The sequence below is a fragment of the Corella eumyota genome, chromosome 5, assembly GCF_963082875.1.
Source record: "Corella eumyota chromosome 5, kaCorEumy4.1, whole genome shotgun sequence".
Lineage (NCBI taxonomy): Eukaryota > Metazoa > Chordata > Ascidiacea > Phlebobranchia > Corellidae > Corella > Corella eumyota.
In genome coordinates, this window is record NC_137494.1 from 6435315 (window position 1) to 6457456 (window position 22142).

General features: G+C 26.5%; 1 protein-coding gene across 2 annotated transcripts; it reads left to right on the top strand.

Moving 5' to 3' along the window:
* The first annotated feature begins 571 nt into the window (after nucleotides 1–571).
* On the top strand, nucleotides 572–21816 carry LOC145751860 (uncharacterized). 2 transcript variants are annotated; one of them, XM_082567984.1, is made up of 29 exons: nucleotides 572–743; nucleotides 1137–1213; nucleotides 1498–1555; nucleotides 3852–3935; nucleotides 4204–4285; nucleotides 4719–4751; nucleotides 5311–5527; nucleotides 5804–5904; nucleotides 6481–6593; nucleotides 14348–14767; nucleotides 14847–14972; nucleotides 15239–15310; nucleotides 15468–15663; nucleotides 16039–16250; nucleotides 16341–16432; nucleotides 16673–16734; nucleotides 16844–16906; nucleotides 17119–17181; nucleotides 17333–17462; nucleotides 17709–17862; nucleotides 18054–18181; nucleotides 18359–18425; nucleotides 18614–18711; nucleotides 18991–19177; nucleotides 19327–19423; nucleotides 19720–19746; nucleotides 20004–20240; nucleotides 20535–20665; nucleotides 21024–21816. In XM_082567984.1, the coding sequence occupies exons 1-29, from the start codon at nucleotides 661–663 to the stop codon at nucleotides 21145–21147; spliced, it is 3534 nt and encodes a 1177-aa protein (XP_082424110.1). In that variant the 5' UTR covers nucleotides 572–660; the 3' UTR covers nucleotides 21148–21816. The 2 variants fall into 2 exon arrangements, with proteins under 2 accessions (XP_082424110.1, XP_082424111.1); XM_082567985.1 differs by lacking the exon at nucleotides 20535–20665.
* Nucleotides 21817–22142: the final 326 nt, after the last annotated feature.

The window sequence follows — 22142 nt, forward strand, 5'->3', positions numbered from 1 at the left end:
AGGTTATAACAGATTTGTGCTTATGAAATAATATTTTTCTTTTTTGTTTTAATCTAAGATTGCTAGAGCAATGATTATACAACGATAATTAGCTAGGATAAAATAAGATTTTAAATTTTTTGTAGTTTAAAAATTACACTAATTAAATATTTTACTAAAAAATATTATAAACTTGTTTTATTCAGGACATGTTTTTTTGTAAGTGTTTTACGTGTTTGTTAGTACTTTTAAAAATAAAATAATAAAATTTACATTTTATTTTATGTTTTTTTAATACAGCAACCTTCTATGCAAAAACTTTAAGTTTTTATTTAAATTTCTAAAATAAATAAACCATAGTTGGCGCTTGAGAGCAGGTTGCCACAGTTTACGAAGTTGTTTACATACGTCAACGTCAACCAATATTATAATGGCACTGAAGTGTGCAAATTGCGCTCTGAATTTGTGAGCATAATAGGCGTAGTTAAACAAGCGTGAAAAAGTGAATAGTAGTTGATTTTAGTAGTAAATAAGTAGTAAGTTAGTTTATGGATCTTATGACTTTATTTTAATATTTAATTTGAAGAAAAAATTGACGTAATATAGGTTTTTTATTTTTTCTTAAATTGAGGTTTAATGTGAAAACTAAACTGCTAAACAACAAGGATTAATAATTTCAAAATGTCAGACGATTTACTAAAAGAACCATTGCCAGAACCTTGGACATTTGGTGTTACTCAAGATGGCAGAATTTTTTTTATAAAGTATATAAGTTTTTTGTAGCATTTTGGTTTGTATATAAGCCTTTGGCCTTTTGGTTTAAACTAACAATAATTTATTTTATCATTTTTAGTTAAATTGAACATAATTAACAGATTAGAAATTTTAATTGACTATTAAAGTGCAATAAATCTTTTTTTATTGATCTTCTATTGAAGATTTATAATCAGGGAAGTTGTTAATGTAATTGCTTCCCATTAAAATTGTTTTATCGTTTTAGTATTTATTTTTTTAAATCTTTTTGAAACATAACAATTAAACTTCTAAATACATGTTATAAAGCTTTGTGATATGTTTATATTTATTTTTAATAATTTGAGAAATTAAGAAATTTTAGATTAAAAAAAATAAATTGATATTTTACAAATAACTTGTAGTGATGAAGAAAGGGTTACAACCTGGTTACATCCAGACACTGGACAAGCAGCAATGACTGGATTTCAAAGAACCATTGGTAAATAAAAAAATTATCAAAATTGTAAAACTGCAATTGTTTTTAATTTTGTCTAATGAAATTGTTATTTTATTGTATAAGGTATATTTATGTTGTTGTAATTTAATTATATTTATATTTACCTAGGGTGTATATATTTAAATTTTTTTTATTAAAATTAGTTTATAATATGTTGTATATATCAACTGTTTTAATAAAAAAAAGTTTTTTGGTTGTTTTTTAAATTTTATTGGTTCTATTAAAATATTAATAAGAAAGAGTAAAACATAATTTTATTTTATTAGATTTACCATGTGGTTGGGAAAGAGCATTTACTGCTGATGGACAAATTTATTTTATCAAGTAAGTTGATGAATTTTAACATCACTATATCAATAAGTTGGTTTTACTTAAAACAAGTTTGTTATAGTAAGGCAGTCGAGCGTACAATTTTTACACTTTGTCCAGACATTTTTATTTAAGTATTTGCTCTGGTATGCACTCGAAGGAATGTGTGGAATTATAATTGCAATTTGAGAAATTTTGAATGATAGAAATATTGAAATAAAAGAAAAATGGGCTTAATAAAAACATTATAGGCTAGTTTTTTAAAATAGCATATTTTACACTTTTGTGAGGTGCTTTATAAATGTTACAGTGTTTAATTTTTATTTAAATTTTTTGTATTCGTTAAAAAAAAATTAAATAAATAAATGAGTTATTAAAAAATTTATTAAAAAATTTTTAAAAAATTTATTGCGGTGATTTAAAAGTAAAATTGAAATTTATTTTTCTGGGTTGCCTTTTTGGGCGTATGTCCTGGTTGGATAATATTTACATAACTCAATGGTACTTGGCATATTTTTACATTGAAGTAAGAAGAGAAATAATTTATGGTACTCAGTTATTTTTAAAATATTTAAATCGCCAACTTTTTGTGCTCAGGTTGCTCTAATGTTTTTTTTTTAGATGTTGTTAAAAATATTTGGTTTCAATTTTGGTTAAAATTATTTGCCTGTAGGCTACAAAGTATTCAAATTGACACCTCTAATTATTAGTTTAATTTTAACAAGTTTTCGGTTTAATTAAACTCAGGCTATGCTAGTCTGGCAATTGTGTTTTTTTGCAACAATGGAATTGTTTTAAAACAATAAATAATTTGTTGTCTAAGATTACAAATAAATTTATAATAGCCTATTGTTTAAGTTACAATAGAATTTTAGTAATAAATTGTTTGTTTGTATTTTTATTGTTTAAATATTTACAACAAAAAATTGAAAAAGAAGATTGAACTAAAAAAAAATACTTTAAACAAAAAAGGTTTAATTAAACCAAGTTGTTTTTTTTTCAAACTACCATTGTTTTCAATGCTAAAGTATAATAAAAAAACATTTTGAGTATACATGATAAAGAATTTATTTTCTGATGCCCTTTTTAGTAGGCGCAATTCCAAACTAAATTTTATATCTGGTAATTTAAAATAACATGCTTGTAGTAAGAACCATGTTTGGTGGTTGAGCAATCAAATATATCTTGTTGATTTAAACTTTTATGCTGTCTGGTTTATGTACCTTGATGTAATGTTTTTTACATCATTCCTTATATCATGTTTTGTTGATAAATGTGGAAATTATTATGTATGTCAACTTGGGTTCTTAGTTTTCTGTAAAATTTTTTTAGGGTTTGTAAAATGTAAGTGTATTTTGTGATAAATTAATATAAAGTATTTTTTTTTTCTTTTATTGGTATTATATTAATTTTAAAGTATTTTTAATAAAAGTTTATTTCTATTAAATTAGGGTAATTATTTAAAAAGTTTTAAAAGTATTATTTTTTAATCTACCTATTGATTTTTAATGAAAAAATTATATATTATATATAATATATAATTTTTTTAAGAAGTAATATAATTTCATTTTGAAAAAAAAATTATAATTCAAATCTTAAATTAATTCAAAATTAAAAAATCGAAAATTAAATTAAATGGCAATTATTTTAAGCTTTTCAGTTTTGTAGTAAATCTCTAACATGTGAGAATCGCTTTTAAAACGTGCTTTCCTATTCACTTAAAGAGATGTTCGCTTTCATTGACCTTCTAATTTTACAAAACTTCTCATTTCACCCGAATTCTACTCTCTTTGTGAAAGCAAATTCCTTCGTTTTTGAATGTTATTTAGGCCTGTTGTGTTTGGTTTGCCGTATCACAAAAGGTTTTTGTTTTGTTTGCTGACAATTGAGCTTTTGTCTGCCTGTTGGGTAAAATTTAATGTTTGATAAGCGCTGACCTGTTTTATTACGATCATAAATGTGTATTGTCAGTTGATCATGTTTATATCTAATAAAAACATATTAAAAGGCCAACAAGGGCACATTTAACCATATGATGATTTATTTTTAATCATTTTTAACATTCGTATTCCAGCTATTTTTAACAAACATATCTTTAAATGATAACTAATTATTTTAATTTTTATTTAAAGAAGTTTGTTTTATTAAATTTGTAACCTAATTAAACTAAGTAATAATTTATTTTTTTATATATTTTTAACAATATTTTCAACATGTTAGTCAACTCTTTTTATTTAATAAGCAATTTGTAATGTTTTAAAAAAAATTATAGGAACTTTATATTAAATTTCATTTTTTTAAATGTTTTCAGTCACAACAACCATTCTACCACTTTAACTCATCCAAGCAGAGATATTTCAAAAGATGAAGCAAATGAAGATCAATCACAAATCGAGTAAGTTATTTAGAAACATGAAACCTTATTAGGAATTAAATTGGTTGTTTGTGAACTTATTTAAGTTAATAAAGTTGTAAAAAATAGGTCTATTTTTATTTTCATTGAATTTTTTCAAACAGATTTCAATTTTTTTTTTATATTTATAGCACTACTAGGCTATTGTATTTGATCCATTATTGAAAAAAAAATGGTCTCGTAAAATTGTAATTGACTGTTAAATTTTATTTGTTTGAATTTTCTGCACAATTTTTGTTAAATGTTTTAGAGAAACTGTTGAAAAGAAAAAGAAAAAAAGAAGACCATCACTAACTGGAACTTTAACAAGGCCTTTGTTTAGAAGAAGTAGTGTAAGTTAAATACCTTAAAATTTTTTTTTTAAGTGAATAAAATTAAAAATAATTTTATCTAAAATGATATTAAATTTAAATAAATTCAATTTTGTGCATGTTTAAAAATTGTAATGTTTTTTTGCTTTATTATATGTTGTAATATTTTTTTTGTTTTGTCAATTCTTGAAAAGCTTTACAGTTCTAGTAAATGTACATTTATGATTTTATTAGTAATTAATAATTTACTTAATGTTCAATAATATAGTTATGTAATAACCTCTTTATTAATTTAAACTGTTATAATGTTAAAATAAAACTAAGTAACATTTCATTAGTTGATTAAAATTATTAATGGTAATTAGGATTACTGCAAATTACATAACTTTAAAATATATTAATGCTGCTTTAAATGATATACAAAAAATAATCATTTTAAAATTAATATTTTTAGAGCAAGACCCGAACAAAGGTTGACAAAAGTCCGGTAAGTTGAATAATTTTAGTCATTTTTTGTAATGTTGCAAGGAGAAAAATACCAGTACAACCACAATACATTATAACTGTGTTGTTATACCTAATCGTCCATAAAAAAAACAAAATTTGTCATTTATAAGGAATTTATGAAACAATTTTGTTGAAGAATGTGATAATGTATTGAAAGGGGGGATAAAGCCCAATAAAAATATATATTAAAAACATCTTTTATGTGTTTGTCAACACACTGTTAAGCTTTATTAATATAAATTTTTGAGGTGTATTGCACCCTATTAAAATGTACCTTAAATATAATATTGACTTTCTGAACAATGTCATTTATGAATTTGTAAGTTTTTACTTTTATCACAAATATTGACATACAGTTAACAAACAATCAGCGTTACTAATGTTTAAAAAAAGTGTATAACTTTATATTCATATTTTAATTTAAATTTAACCTTTTGTTATACGCTATATTGACAAAAAACAATTACTAAAATATATATTTTTATCCCCAATAATTAAGTAAAATTTTTAATTTTTATGAACCATGTTTTATATTTTAGAGTAAAAGATATTCCTCCAAAGAGCGGCGACCTTCCTCTTCCAACCGTCGATCCTCATTTTCTAAGGGTCAGAAGATGACTGTGCATCGCCGTGACTCCTCCACAGTAGCAAGATCTGGATGGTTGTACAAGCAGGATAGCCAAGGAGTGGGAGGAGTAAAGATGTGGAGGAAGAGATGGTTTGTTCTTGCAGATTTCTGCCTCTATTATTATAAAGGTAAAACGTAAAAAAAAGATTTTTAGTTAAATTGTAATTTTTTTTGAATTTTTTCTCGAAATAAAAAAAAGGGTTAAAATTATATGGAACTGTAAAATAATTTTAATTAGTATCAGTTATATTAAAGGTTTTTATTAAAAATGTAGTTTAAATTATTTATACTCAATTAATGTTCTATTAAGTTACAGTTTATTAATTTTTTAGTTAATCCTGTTACAGTTTTTTCTCTAATTTTATTTTTATAAATTATTAAAATTAATTTTTCTTGGTTTTAAGATGCGAAAGAAGATGAAGTTCTTGGAAGTTTAGTTTTACCGAGCTATCAGATTTCTACGGTTAATCCTGACGATAAAATCAACAGAAAATATGCCTTCAAGGTAATGTAAATGTTAAATTGTTTATCTAAATTATATTTTACTTGTTTGTTGAAGGCTTGTGGTATAGTTAAACCAGTATCAGATTTTCCAGTTTTTATTTTTTATTATTGAAACTTGGTAAAATTTTGAAAGGAAATTTGTTTTTTTAAATTAAGATGTTATTACCATAAAAAATTTTGCGTTTTCGTAATTGCATAATTAATTTTTTTGAAATGCACTTTCCTCTTTTTTAAAACACTTGTTTTTTGTTGACCTAATTTTCCAACCGGTAGATGGCGTCGCGGAGCGCGTTTGCGAATCTCGTAAACGTGTTTGTTTGCGATACAAGTATTTTGACATCGACATTACAAACTGTTAATCTTAGTAAACATGTCATAATAGTGACGTCATGCTAATGACGTCGGTGCTTGATTGACATGTAAACAAGTGTGATAGATAACACAGCGTTGTTGATAATATTTTTTTGTTAAACATATGTCGGAAACTTTGAAAAATTTCTACTGAGTTCTTGTTTATTAAAATACTTGGTGACGTAATTTTTTTCAACTAATGACGTCAGTATTATTATTTACGTAGATCGAACACCCGGGCATGCGGACATTTTATATGAGTGGAGATTCTTATAGTGAGATGGCAGAGTGGGTAAAAATATTAACTCCTATCTGTTCACTACAACCCAATCAAATTCAGTAAGTCTTTTATTTATTCGGGAAGGGGGTGCTATTGTGACGTAGTGGAGCTATTTTAAAATGCAATATCGAAGGCAAATAGTGTGGCATTGTTGCGGCTCGAGCCCGAAACCTTTCAGTTGGTCATTTGACGCCTTGACCGGCATATTACACTTCCAGACTTAAACATTAAAAGCAAATAAATAAAATTTAAATTTAGTTTAAATGGGTTTTTAACATTTAACGAATTTAAGAGAATAAGTTGAATTCGAAAGAATAAATTATAATTTAATGCCCTAAATTAGCCCTTTTTCAAAGATTTTTATTATGTTTAATTTTAAAATAATAAACGTTGTTCTAATTGTTTTTGGTTAGGCAAGCTACTAAATCTATATTTTAGTAGGATAATAACAAAATTGAATTTAAAATAGTAGTAAGCAATAAATCAATTAGTTACTACCTAAATTATGACAAAATAAATAAATTCTAACAATAAATTTATTAAATATTATAAAATGCAGTAAAAAATAAACTCATTTCAACTGCCCTTTAAAAGGTCAAGTACGTTAAATCCTAATAGTCTTTAGCAATTTAAGCATTTGTTGTTGTATATTATAGCCTATTAAATCTTACCCTAAGGCATGTGTTTACAGGCCTAAAAGTAATGTTTGTGTTTTAAACAATAATCTCAGCTTTGTGAGTCAAGTTAACATGTTTTTGGTTTAGTTTTTATATAGCCTAAAGGTGTTTAATAAGTATTTTCCAATAAACTTTTAGAGGGTTTGTGTATTATATCATGATATTAATGCATAGATTAGTTTTCGTGTAGTTTAAGTTCTAAGAATAGCCTATGTTTTTTAACTTGATATTAGGTGTACAGAGAAAAGCATTTGTTTTTAAGATATATTTAATGTCAATTGTCATTTTGGTAATATTTCAAGCCGTAAGTTATGTAAATTTTATGTTATAATACTGCTTAATCTAAGAAAATATCACATTTTTGTGAATAAAATGCATAAAAAAGACCAAAAATTTTTATATTTCGTAGTACATATGTAACTAGCGTCATTAGCACACCGAAAAATACGGATTCGGGTTTTTAATGGTACTTGTAAAAGCACTGAAAAATGTCGTAACCCGCTAATTGCTCGCGTACTAAACTCTACGACAAACTGCACTTGAAATTCTTGCCTTGTCCCGATCGTTACAATACGTTTATGACGTCACAATTGTGTCGTAGAAAATCAACAAACCGATGTTGTTGAACTACGCTTTAGAAACTTTAAGACACTTTTGATAAGGACAAGAAAACGTCTTTTAGAAAATTTTTGTGTGTGATTCTATAGTAAGATATTTATTTTTGTGTTTTTTAAAGGAAGTTATGTAGATTTTTTTTAAATTTAAATTGATTATTGTACAAAATTTCTGAAAAATTGAACTTCGAAAAATTATTTTAGTAAGATGAGAAAATTTAGGTAAGAAAATATTTTATTTTTTAAATAAAATATGCTAAATATAAACATTAAATTGTATATTTAATACACTATTAAGGCCAATGGGAATAGTCCGGAATATTAAAAACAAAAACACTAAATATATTTATATAAAACAGCTGTTATTTTTATATTAATTTAAACAACTAGCAAGAATATAATGTTAAATTGAGCTGTTTATTATGTGTTAATTTAAATTAAAAGATTTAGTTATATACTTTTAAGTTGAATTATTTAGGATTTTGTAATATAATTAGGTTGGTTAAAACTTAAGCTGTTAGAATAATAAAAGTAAAATAGTAGCATAGTTAAAAATATCATATTGTAAAAATTTGAAAAAAACATTCTATTTTATTTTATAATTGATTTAAAATTATTTTACACAATAAAATTTTAGCAACATTTGCAATTTTCCACACTGACTTAAAAATTATTTAACTTTTACAAATTAAAAAAAATCGTTTTCGAAAAATTTTAATCTTTATAATCTAACAGGTAGTTGGGCGTCAGGCTTATTAACCCGACACGCAAACTATTAACAACCTAAAATAAAAAAAAAAAAAATTATAAAAAATTAAAATATTTTTTGGTCTAATGCAAAAGTGATTGAAAATCAGATAAAAAAGGAGAGAGGTTAAAAATTTATTTTATTTTTTTTCTGAAACGGTGATGTACAATGTTTTGTAGTAAATATTTATTGGTAAACAAGTTAAGTAATTGTAAAGAAAAATGTTAACTAAAGAGTGACTTAACTTAAAATATAAACATTTTAATAGTTAAACTTTGTTAAAACTTTAAAAGCCTAGATTACAAAAATTAAAATAAATTAACTAGCTTAATTATTATCACGCTATACTTTGTTTAAATAATCTATGTACTTAAGATATTAAACCCAATTAAAAGGCGCGAAGTTTCGTGTTTGCCTATTAGCGCTTCGCCAGACTTATATTCCAACAATAACTAATGTAATTACAATGTCTCCGTAACCTTTGTTTTAATTTAAAACAGTTATTTATTATGCAGTAAGTGACCCTAGGTAGTGTAGCAAAGTAATTTGTAAAGAACTCTAGCCGCTTTAAAACATGTTTTAGCCTTGTAAGCCTACCAACTTCAAACAAGATTGATTTGTTTACTTTTAACTTGCAGAAAAGCATTGCATTGTGACTCAACAATGGGCCCATTGTTTTGCCGGCACTGCACTTAATGCGGTCATCCCTAATTTAAGGCCGGTTACGTCATAATTAGGTGGAGAGTAAGAGTGAGTAAGTTTTTAATCCGGCTTAGAATAATAAACACAACTGGACGATCGATAGTAAGAGGCAGTGAGCCAATTTTTAAGGAGGTTTAGTTAATTTTCAAGTTTATATTATTGGTAGTTAATAAAATTGAAAAAAAAAAGTTTTTAATTTTCCCAAAAATAGTTTGAAAAACGTATTTAAAAGTTAGTTCTAATTAAAAAAAATTTTAACTTCTAAAACTGTTCCATTTTTGATAAAAAATAAACTTAAAGTTTTAAATAAAAAAAGTGAACAAACTATATTTAAAAATGCTGCAAAAAGTTTAAAACTATTCATTAAAATTTTAGTTTTTGTTTAAATGGATTAAAAAAATAGGACAAAAATTAGAAAAAGGTTTAGTAAGAAATTAGCAAATTAAAAAAAAAATTACATTTTTTAAATTTGGACATTTAAAAAAAATTTTTTAAAACATAAAAAAAAACTAGAATCTTATTTTTTTTCGCAAAAAATCTTCCGGAACGAAATGAAGCAAAGCGGAACGGTTTCCTAGACATAATCACTCGAGCGAAACGGACAAAAAAACAGTTACTTTTACCAGAGCGTAATCCTTTATTTAATCAACTGCAACCGCAATGCTTTTAAGTGACTACTATCTTAAATCAAAAAAAATATTGCCGACTTAGTTATTTTTATTTCAAAAAAAAAAACATTTTTTTTGTTTTGTTTTTTTTTTGCGAGATTTTTAAAAATTGAATTTTTGTTTTTTTTTGTGTTTAGAAATTCCCTTAAAGTTAAATCGATTTTTTAAATGAGTAATGGTTCTTGTGGTTGTGGGTTTACTAGTTTTTTTTTTCGGTATCCCATAATAAGGAACTAGTTTACTTATTTGTTAAAAAACTCACTTAATAAAAGTAATTTTTAATTTTTTTAAACCAATAATTTAAATCAAAAATAAAATAATTAAAATTTTTTTTCAAGCAAAGTTTAAATTTAAATTAAAATGTAATTTATATTTTTTTAGCCAATTAATTATTTGAAAACAAAATAAAGGTTAAATCGGTCTAGTTTATGTTTCTGTTTTCGTGCGGGCATTTTTCCGTAAGATAAAAAACATTTTTTCTTCGTTTCCGCTTTATCGGCTGACATTTGACATTTTTGCTTTTTACCCATATCAGGTTACTAAATTTCATGTTTTATTTTCTTTATTTAAATTTGAAAAAAATCTGTTAAAACCTGTTTGTGGGTTGGTAAAAAATTGAATTTAAAATTTTTTTTAGTTTAAAATGTAATACAAAACGTTTACAAACGTGTTAAAAATTAAATGAAATCAAAGCCTAAATTTTTCGATTTATTTTCTCGTCAATTGCTCGCTTAGTGCGATTATGAAGTCACGAACAAGAGAGCAACGATGCGCATCGTTACTGCGCAGGTGTCCTGGTGCATTGGTCTCAGTTTTGCGTGAGAACAAAAAGCATGGGAAATAGGGAGGAATAAACAAAACTGTTTTTAAGTAATTTCCGTGTTTTAACAAAGTCAAAACAAAATTGAGGAAGTTAGAGGGTGCAGAAAACAAAAAATAGCAGAAAAAAAAATTAAAAAAAGTTTTTTTTTAATTTTAAATTCGTGTTTTTAATACATTTATTCTTTTTTTGATTTGGCAATTTTTTTAGAAATGTTATTTACAAATTAAGGTTAATAAAGGTCACTTATGTAGCCTTAAAAATTCATTATTGTCTTTTTTTTAAATAAAATTGAATTTAGGTTACTAAAGGTCACCAAGTTAGCTAAAAGCTTTTAAAATATTCCAATCGACTTTAATTTGTAAAAAGTGTTTAATATTGATTATTTTTTATTTAAAACACGTTTACCTTAAAACTTATCAGATATATGTTAATAAATAGTAAGTCAAATTATGTTTAATTTTTATTATTTCATGAAGTTTTTTTAAGGGCAGTTTTTTATAAAAGTTAGTTTTTTAAACGGTACGTAAATAATTTATAAGTATTGTGTTTAAATATTGCATATACATTTTGTTGTTCTGCAGAAAATTAAAACCTTAATATTATATGTGGGTTGTATTAAATAAATTTAAGATTAAAAAAAGAAAAAAGAAAATAACTTTTTTTCAAAACAATCTTTGTATATTAATACCGTGCTGTTTTCAATAACATTTTATTGAATTTGATAAACTTTGTTTTTTATTCAAAAACCGCAAAGTTTAATGTGACAAAGCGCGGGATATTTATTATAAAACTTGTTGATGTAGAAAAATTTTTCAAACTCCTAAAGTTGAGAACTTGTTTTGCAAAAATATCGCGTTGATAGTTCTATGACATTATAATATCCGAGAACAATTTGCGCCGTCGTATTTTGTATTAAAATTTAATGAGGCAATATTTTTGCAAGTTAGTTTTAGCCACTTCGTTTTATTTAACTATAAGTTTAATATTTAAGTCATTTTTTTTTCTTAAAAATAAAGAAAAAAAAAATTTCGTGTGATTTTTTTTTAAACTTCATAAATAGTTATTTTTATATAAGATTGTAAACCAAAATTTTGGTTCCCAAGTCGTCGATCTTAATTCAGATTAGGAAAAAAACCGAAATCATTTTTAAAATTTGCTTATAGTTAAGGGGCGGTCTTCGCCTATTTTCGTCTAAAATTACTTGTTTTTGCCCGTGTGTAAATTAAAGGTAGATAAATTTACTGTTAGGTACATATAAGATTTTGTTTACAACGAAAATATAGGAGAGTTATATTCTGCTTTGTTGTAACTTTTGGGTGGCATTGGCAAAATTAAAAATTTTAAAGAATTTTATAAAATTAAAAAAAAGAAGAAATTAGGAAAAAGGGGATATTAGTTTTTTGTTCTAAACCCGATTTTAGGTGTATAAAATCTGGGATTAAATTTTGTAAATTTATTTTATTTATTAATTTGGTTTTTCAGTGTTTTTCAATGTATTGTTCATGTTACTATCAGACATAAGTTTAACAGTTAAGTAATCATGCTAACCGTTCATTTACAATGTCAACATCATTCTGAAGTGCGCCTGACTTAGCCAGCAACTTCGCATTGAGACTTTACACACATTTAACAACGTTAAACTCGATAGCTGAGCACACGGGCAGCGGCGCGTGACTAAATATGCGACAAAACAGACGACTCTTTTTCGGGCGGTAACTATTCCGTTTTTTCTGCAAAATTCGTTGATCATTTTTGTCGGATTAGTAAGCAATACTGGCTAGGCCTTTCAGGAACTCGGTAAAGTGTTGTGAGACACGATTTTTTTTTATTTTCGGGTATTTTTGTCGTTTTATTAGTTTGTTAGTTCGGTCTAGACAGCGGTTAGGTTTCTGAATTGAGTGATTGTTAGATATAGGTTGGAGAAAGTTAAATATTAAAAACGGGGCTTTACAGAGATTTTATTCGAATTAAAATTAAATAAAATATGTATTAGTATAGCACATAAAAGTATAGTAAATTCTCAAAAAAAATATCAAAAATAATAAAAATTTAAAAATACTAAATATTTTTTTGTATATTTAAAAATAATAAATTAAAAAAATGTTAGCAATTGATTAAGCCGTCTTAATTGGATTAAAAATCTTTTTAAATATTTGTCTAAAGTGTTTTTAAACAGTCTTTTTAATTCGAATTAACGGATTTTGATCAGGTATTTAATGATATCAAGTTACACTAGGACACGGTGTAGTTCGTATTCTTTTATTTATTCAATTTAGCTGTTCGCGAAATTAAAACGACTTCAAGCAGCTGTCGTTGATGTTTTTTCAAAATTTTCAATCGCCAAAATTAAAATAAATATTTTATATAGGTGGTTATAGACGCTAATAAAATATTAAAATTTTAATTTTTTAAAGGGTATAAAACGTGTTAGATAATTAACTAGGCTAAATAAAAAACAATATAAATATTAAAATTAAATTCACAGTTTGACTGAGTTTTACTACCGATTATAATATAACGAATTAAAAGGCAGTCTTTTGTTTCATAACCTTACTTTAAATTGCATTTACAGCTTAATAAAGAGTCAATTAGGGTATATCGCACAACAGTTGTTTTAATGCAAGTTTTAATTAGAGTGTTAGTTCAATTAAGTTTAAGCCTACTGTTTTAAAGCGTTGTTTTGCTTTAAGTATCGCATAACAAGTATAACATTTTTGTGTGACATATAATATAGGCCGTAAAAATATGAAAAAATGTAAAATAGACACATTTTTTGTTAGAATGCAAATATAAGGCTCATTAGCATTAGTTTTATTATATAATATTTTTTTTTAATTATGTAAATAAATTTAAATATTGCAGAAGTTTTTAAATCAAAATGATTTAAATAGTCTTATGGAAAGGTAGCCTATTATTTCAACTATAATTAATTAATTGTGGATTATATATAATACAAGAATATGTTACTCAAAATATCAAAACGATTTAGGTAAGTTTAATATGTGTTCAGTATTGTTACAAATTATATATAAAGGCACATGTAATTTAAAATGTTAATAAAAGATGCAAAAAAATGTCTTACAAAAATGCATTTTTAGAATATTTTATTCGCATATTTTATAGACTGTTATTTTACTAAAATTACATTCAAATTTGATACGGTAACGCCCTTAGTTCAATAATCTTTTATAAAGGTGCTTTTAAAGGTGTCACCTACGAAGATATCTTTCATTAAAATGTAATTGATACGTTTGTTTAATAACATGCCCACTACAGAACGTTTGGATTTTAAATTTAATTTCACATTTTATAGTTTATAACATTGTTTTAGGTAGGCTGAATTGAATAGCGCGCAAAATGTTAGCTATTGTATTTAAACGTGTTTTAGTTAGTATTTAAATAAATACAAAGTTGTGGATAAAAGATTTATCTGAAATATTATGTAGTTAGTGTTATGAAGTGGAAAATTATATACTATTTTATTTGTACATGGTAATTTATACCACTTGAAACTTTGTGTTACCAAAAAAAACATAAAAGAAATACAAAAAAAATAAAAATGAATTTTTTTACATTTTTAGAAAAAGCCCTTCAAAGAAATCTATAGAAACAAAAGACTCATCAAAACCGACCAATGAGGATGCAGAGTTTGGGTTTAATGAGGTGCGGCATCCAATCAAACGTGATGAATTACCACCAGTGACCAATCACAAACCAGTCGCCAACGGCAACAATAACAATGTAAAGACTACAACCCAAAATCCAGAGTCAATAATTCGAGGCTCAAATAGAAGCTCGAGGCAAACTCGATCTTCCTCAAACTCAAATCGGACTTATTCCAACTCAGCATCGACACCTAGTAACTCACAGAGAAGAAGACAATCCTCTGAGCCACCTCCGAGAAGGTTGTCCAGCAGGAAGAGCCAGAGTACGCAAGGTAGTCATGGCAACTACAACGGAAGTCAATATTACTCTTCGGAAGTTTCAACTCCGGAACGAAAGTAAGATTTTCTAAATTATTTTATTTTTAGACAGTCTTTTTATATTATTTTACATATTTATTTTGTAAAAATTTTTTAGAAGAGCGTTATCACAAAATAACGACAATCTTAAGAGAAATGACTCGATGGTTAAACTCGGAAGCTGGGTGATGACTCAAAAACATCGACAACAATCAAACTCGACTCTTAACTCACAACAGAGAAGGTAACTTTTATGTTTTTATTTTAAATATGATTTGTCCTTGATTATAAAGTCACTTTAAATTAGGCTATTTAACAATTAATTTTAGGTAAACAAGGTAAATTATTAAACTATTGTTGGGCTTTCTTTTTAATTGATAAGTTTTTTTAAGTATAATAAATTGCAATACATCTTTAAAATTTTGTATAAAAAAAACAGGTGTTTTGGCAACTTGATGTTAAATTTTTACATTTTTTTAATAACATTTCTTTAATTTTTTTCTGTTGTAGAAGAGTACCAAACAATTATGAAACAGCAAGCGAATTAAGTTCTGCAAGTTCACCACAAAGAAACAAAGCTGGGTAACCTAAGCCACAAAATTTTCCAAGTTTAAAAGTGCAGAAGCATTAAATAAAAGTTTCTTTTAGCGTAGAGTTGTTTTTTTGTCCTAGTATAATTTTTTTTGGGGGACTTAAAAATTAATTTTAACGAATGAATAAACAAATGAAAATTTTTCAGATATTTTTATCAACCTCCTCCTTCATCCAGTCGCAGTGCAAAAGCCCATACTGCTCCCTCAAGTGGTAAAAGATATCGACCGGGCACCTACAACGATTACATGGACCCTATGGAGGTTGCAAGTAGTATTATGAGCGTTCCCCCAATGTACAGAAAACAAAAAGTTGTGTCGCTTCCACGACCTAGATCCACTCAGGTAAACATTTTAAATTTTAAAATTTTTTTAAAAGTTTTAATGTTATGGCTATCTAAACAATAAAATGTTCTAAGATGCAGACAATTTTTTTAAATTTAAGGTGCTGTCAAAGATTTGTTTTATTTTTAATTTAATTTTTTTTTATTTTATTATTTTATTTTATCTTTTTATAAATTTGCTCTTGATGATTAATATGGTTTATTAAACTTGAAATTTAAAATTGAACTTTAACTTAAGTATTAAATGCCTTTAAATTTTGCTACTAATTTAAATTTAAATTTAGTACATTAATAAATAGTACATTAACTCATAAATCCCAGATTACAAAATGATTTTTTTTTTCAATAACTCTAAAATTTTATTTTTAACCAATAGAATTTGGATGAAAAACAACAACGTAACCAGCGCCGAAATATTCCCACCTCCAAAAGCACCCCCCATCTTGACCCAAATCACCCCCAATTTGACCACACAGTTCCACGTCAAGATGTACCGAGGACCAAGTCAGAGCATTACCTTCCAGTTAACGGAGAAAGCTCGACTCCAACATCTGGATCCACTCCAAGATCAGCTCATACTCCTAGAAGGTATTTTTTTAATAACAAACATTTTTAATTTTTTTTTTTTGAAATTAACCTATCAAAAATTTTTAATTATTTTATCTTGATTTTTTGTAGACAAACCGATGATGTCTTCTCCCCAGTGCCTCTAAATGGACAGTATCAACATTTCCATTACAACACTATCTCACCTACCAGTACTAATACAAGTATGTTGTTGTGTTGCTTGTAGTTGCAGGCTAATTTAAAAAAAAATTAACCTAGAAACAAATTTATTTAAAAAAATTAAAAGTGCCATATAATATTAAAATGTTTTTTTTAAAACATTTCTTATATAATTTTAAATCTGTTGTTAAAAATATTGTTGTGTATTAGCTAATTTTTATGGTTTTAATATATTTTAGAAAATACTAATAAAGTTTGAATTTTATTAACTTGTTTTTTTTTAGTGTCCCCAAAATCTCCAAATTCAAATTATGAAGTGAAACAAATGGATGTCAAAGGCAGACAGGTTAGTATATATATTTTTAATAAGATAACATTACACCTGACTCTTAATATAAAAGGTTAATCTTGTATTGTTTATTTTGATAGTTTTGACATTTTTTTTGTTTTTGTAGGGTCAGTTGAGAGCATTTGCAATTTCAGTCAAACCTAAAACCAATAACAACACTCCCGATGTGGTAAGTTTTAAATTAAATTTTATAAAAAGAAATCACCTTTTTTTTTATTCTGCTGTTGTTTATAAAATTTAAATATCTTTAATGAAGTTTAACTTTTATTGCCTAATTTTTTTTGTATAAAGTTACCAGTCATATTGCCTTATTCCCTGCTGTACATCTAGTATTACTAATAACTGTGAAAATATAATTTTAATTATCTTTTCTTTGTGTAGATTCCCACACAAAATGTTAGCAAAGATTTTCGTAATCTGGATATCAATGATAATAATATAGAAGTAAGTTTGTAAAAAAATATGTAAATTTATTCTCTATTTTCAAAATCTGCATAAATTAAGGAGTGTATATCAAAGTAATTTTTGTTAGTTGCTAATAATCTTTTAAATGTAGATTTTAATTCAATTATTCAGATTTAAAATTCTTTTTTAGGCAAAATTAAATAGGTTAAATGAATTGGACCGCACATTAAATAATGTGACTTCAGAAATCAACAAATTACAAGATGATAAAAATAGGTTGGAAAAATCTCTTTTTAATGCTAAGAACACTTTTAGTGCAGGTATATATTTTAATTTCACTAAAATATACATTTTTTAAATATTGTTAAAAATTTACATGGTTTTATTAAAATATATATTTTTAGTATGATAAATGATATAGCAAGTAGTTTTTTTTTAAATGTGAATTTTTTTATTTAAATAAAGTATTACAAAAATGTTATTTTTTATTTTTTTTATAGCCTTATAAATTTTTTAAAGACACAAATTAAAATGCATTTTAATAATTTACATTTTAAATTTTTTAGCTTCTGAGTTTGAATTGGAAGAACATTTATCGAAAGTAAAATCTCAGTTGAAAAAATCGGCTGAGAAGTTAAAAGAAATGACTCGAGAAAATGAAATATTTGAACGTGAAGTCAGAAAATTAAAACTAAAACTGTTGGAAGAACTGAATGCAAAGTATGCAAAAATGTTAATGGCTTATTGATATAAAAAAGAAAATTTTAGAATTTAACACTGCTTAATATTTTATCACAGTCTTACATATTTTTAAGCGAATATGAATTTTACTAAAGTTAAATATTTTTTTATTTTTTTTTTTTCAAGTATTTTTTGTTTAATATTAAACTAAAAAATATTTTTTTACTCAGATCAAGTAACACAAACTCCAATTCACACCAACGTCAACTTGAGTGGGAACTCGGTCGAGTCGAGTTTATGATGCAAGGTCTAAGTAAAAACAAAATTGGACTCGTCAACAAAACTGAGAGCATACAAGGTTAGTAAAACTTAATTATTTTGGAACTTTTTTGAGTAATTTTGAAGTTATGAGTTTTTTTAAGTGATTTAAGTATTGTTGAGTAATGTTTTAAATTTATTTATTAAAACTTTAACTTATTTGGGTCATATTTTTAGTAGATTAATTATTAAATTTAATTTTTTTATTTGATTCTAGATGACAATCGCAGTCAAAGGTCAATGACCTTGGGGAGAAACGATCATAAACCTAAATCTGAACTTAGGTTGGTTTTAAATATTTTGCTTAAATAATAAAAGTTAAGAAGTTTTTTTTTTTCCTTATTTATTAATAATTTAAAATTTTATTGTAATTTTAAATTTTTTTATCTGTAGTTTTGGGTTATTTTCGATTTATTAATTGTTATTTTAAATTTATTTTTAATAAGAAATATCTTTTTGAAATAATTTAAAGGTCGCCAAGGAATGTGAAAAAAGTTTCCACAGCAAGAAGATCCACCGGAGGCAGTGTTGGCAATGATTCCAAATATTATACGTTGCCAGGAAGGGGAGGTGAATTATAAGAAATAAATTGCAACACTTTGTTTTAAAATTTAATATATATATAAAATTTTCTTGATATTTGATAAAAATTCCGTGTGCAATATTAAGTAAGGTTTGTAGTTATTTTTTAACAATAATTTTTTTTTAGAAAATTTTTTAAAAATTTTATTAAATTTATTTTTTAAAGAAATACATTTTTCTGTCGCTTTCTGATTTAACTTTTCTAGTTTGACGAATTCGAAATTAAAAGTTGTTAACAAAATTAAATTTTTATTTTATTTTTAATAGTTACTCATGCCAGCAGTGTTGACAGTTTAACTGCTGAGTCACTGGCTCGATATTCTCGGACTTTTAATGCCAAGTCACCGTCGCTACAGCGCACTAAGTCGGCTGCTGAGAGACTACTCCACAGTTCCTATGGCAACCTGTCGTCCGATCCGAACGAGATTAAAAAAATCCAGAAAGAAATTTATCAGTAAGTAAAAAAATTATGAAAAAACTTTAAAAATGACTTTAATTTGGAAACAAAAAACAGCAACTTTAAATGCAGTTTAAAAAAGCAATATGGCAAATTAAAATTATTAATTCATGTTTTATAATTTTTCCAATTTTTTTAATTATTAGAAATCGTCGACGGACGTTGACGGTCGGGGGAGATTCCCGCAACAACAACCACCGATCGTACGATACTCACATGAAAGTTGGAATCGACGTTCAAATGGTAAATTTTATTTAATTTTTATTATTTTTACGAAAGATATTTTAAAAATGTTTTTTTTTATGATTTATATTATATATACTACATAACGTTTACTATGGTACCATAATGGCAAATTGATGCTGCAAAAAAACAATATTTTTTCTTATGTAGTGGTACTAATGGTATGCATCTGAGCATGTATCTCATTTAATAAAGTTGGAAATATTAACTAAACTAAATTTCTTATAAATAACCATTTTTTGAAACATTATTTATTACGTTTTCTTATACTAATATTTTTGTATTACAATTAACAGGCAATCAAGCACCACCGAATGCCAAAGGTAACAAATTTAATATTATTTGTTAGTTTTTTCTTCTTTTTTTGTAGCGTTGTGGTAAAAATTAACTTTTGAATTCATTTTTAATTTTTTTATTTAAAACATTTTTATTCATTTTTTAAATTTTGATTTTTTTTATAACTCTTATTTTTGAGATTTAACCACTAACAAACACTTTCCACTTCTAACTTATTTTTCTTCCTGTGACGTCACACCCACGTCCAAATCATGTCGTCATCAAATTATTTTCCATTCATCAGGTGTTGCAGCGAGCCAAACGTGACATGCAACGGACCGAGGCCGAGAAGCAGCCAATCACAAAGCGCCACGAGTACGGCTTCGACATCGACCACTTCGAGAACGAGGCGGCGTCGGGGCAGAAATACGAGCATGATGACGTCATGGTAGATGGCGTCGTGATGCCCGACTCCCCGCACAAGGAGGAGGACTTGGAGCCGGAAGAGCTGTACGTAATGGACTTGAACTTAACTCACCAGGTAGGTTTTTTAATATTTCTTCGGGGAAATTTGCTTTGGTGACGTATTTGCTTTGTTGGCACAGGATTTAGAAATAGTTAAATTAGAAACCTTGATACCTTACTTACCGCAAGTAAAGTTGCATGTTGTATAACATCGCCACGTGACCTAATCGTGACGTCATGTAAGTTGTTTGTGACGTAATAACCTTGGAATATAACGAAACACTAACGTTATACCCTGGTTCCGCGCAACTCTGACGTCATTATCTCGCTAAGTGACGTCATGGCCTCTAACTCTGTTTTGCATGCGCAGCTAATCGCACCCGACAAGGTCGAGATTCCTGACCGCTTGGTGGATTACGATGACGTGAAATTGTCGCCCTCGCAGGAGAGAGTTAAGCAGAAAAAAATCCGAGCGATCGAGACCATGCTTGCCAGATCGGGGTAAATTTTTTCTGCCTTTTTTGTTTGTGCTTCTCTTCCGTGACGTCATGATTTTTAAATTATGGCGTCGCTGCATTTGAATGTTGATGCTTTCTTTATTAATTAGATTATTAATTATATCTTGTTATTAATTTTGCCTGTTTGCTTTAAGCCTAACTTAAAAAGTAGTCATGTATTCAAAAATAAAAGCTAAACTAAAATAATATAAATTAAAAAATTATTCCTAGATTTGTTTAAAATTGTATTGGTTGTAGTTATAAAACTTCAAAGTCCTGTAACTCGTTTGTTAGGCTGTAAAGGCTTTTCTAGGTCGAGGATAAATAACAAAAAACCTAAAATTGGTGTGCTCTTATTTTAGACAAGCGGCGTCTCAACCTGTCCACTTGGCAGCTGCATTAGCTGCCGAAGCGGGTCCAGTGGCCCGAGCGGTCGCCTACCAGGCTCAACACAACAAGCAGCAACTAAGCCCGTCTATAGTCTGATCTAACCAGGTGGTGGCGTTATTGAAATTACGTCACCATCTACGCGATATAATGACGTCACGTATAGCTTTCAGGATATTTAAGGAGTTATAAAATAAAAAAAGTTTTCTACAGAATGATGTATTAAAGACGAAAAATTAATAAATTTTTCAACGATGTTAACTATTTGATTTTGCAATAATAAAGTTTAAGTAACTCGTGATCAAAATGCTTATGACGTCATGTTGAAAACGCTGGAGCTGAAATACAAAATTGACTTTGATATTTTAATGCAAATTTTTACACAACATATGTTTAATTCTTTGTATATGCGTTTTTTATATTTTTAATAATGTGATATTTTGCGTCGTATGCTTTCTACGGACGTTTTACTTTAGTTGTAACATTTTAATTTTATAATATAATTTAATAATTTGAAATTGAGCGCATGTCTGCAAAGTGTTAGCTTTTATGAATTGTGAAGATTTTAATTGTGTTTCTTTTATTTTGCTAAGAACGAATAATTAATTGTTTTGCTTTTTGAGATTTTGAAATTATCTCAAGTTTTTGTTTGTTTTTTTCACAATCATTATCAAGTTTCCAATTGTACAAATTATATTTTGCACTGTTTTTTCGGTCGTTGGATATTACAATTTTCGCTAAATGTAACAAGACAAAAAAATGGCTTAAACAAAATGTATTATTTGTAACGAAATACTGTTTAAACTAGTTAAAGAGATAGCATTTTAGGCTATTTAAATTAAAGAACTATTTGCGTATAATGTTTATTTATTCCCTAAATAGCAATATATTACTCAGTACTTAAATTTTGTGTTGTTTGACACATAAAAAATTTATCGGCTGACGCTTTGCGCTGATTACAGCAATTGTTAAACTTCCCCATCGGCAACTTGGTGCTGAAAATTTGCGTAATTATTGGACATTTATAATCTATAATATTCCAAACTGCAAATAGCTACTTGTTTAGGTCGTCAAGTAGACTATCCCATATTCAA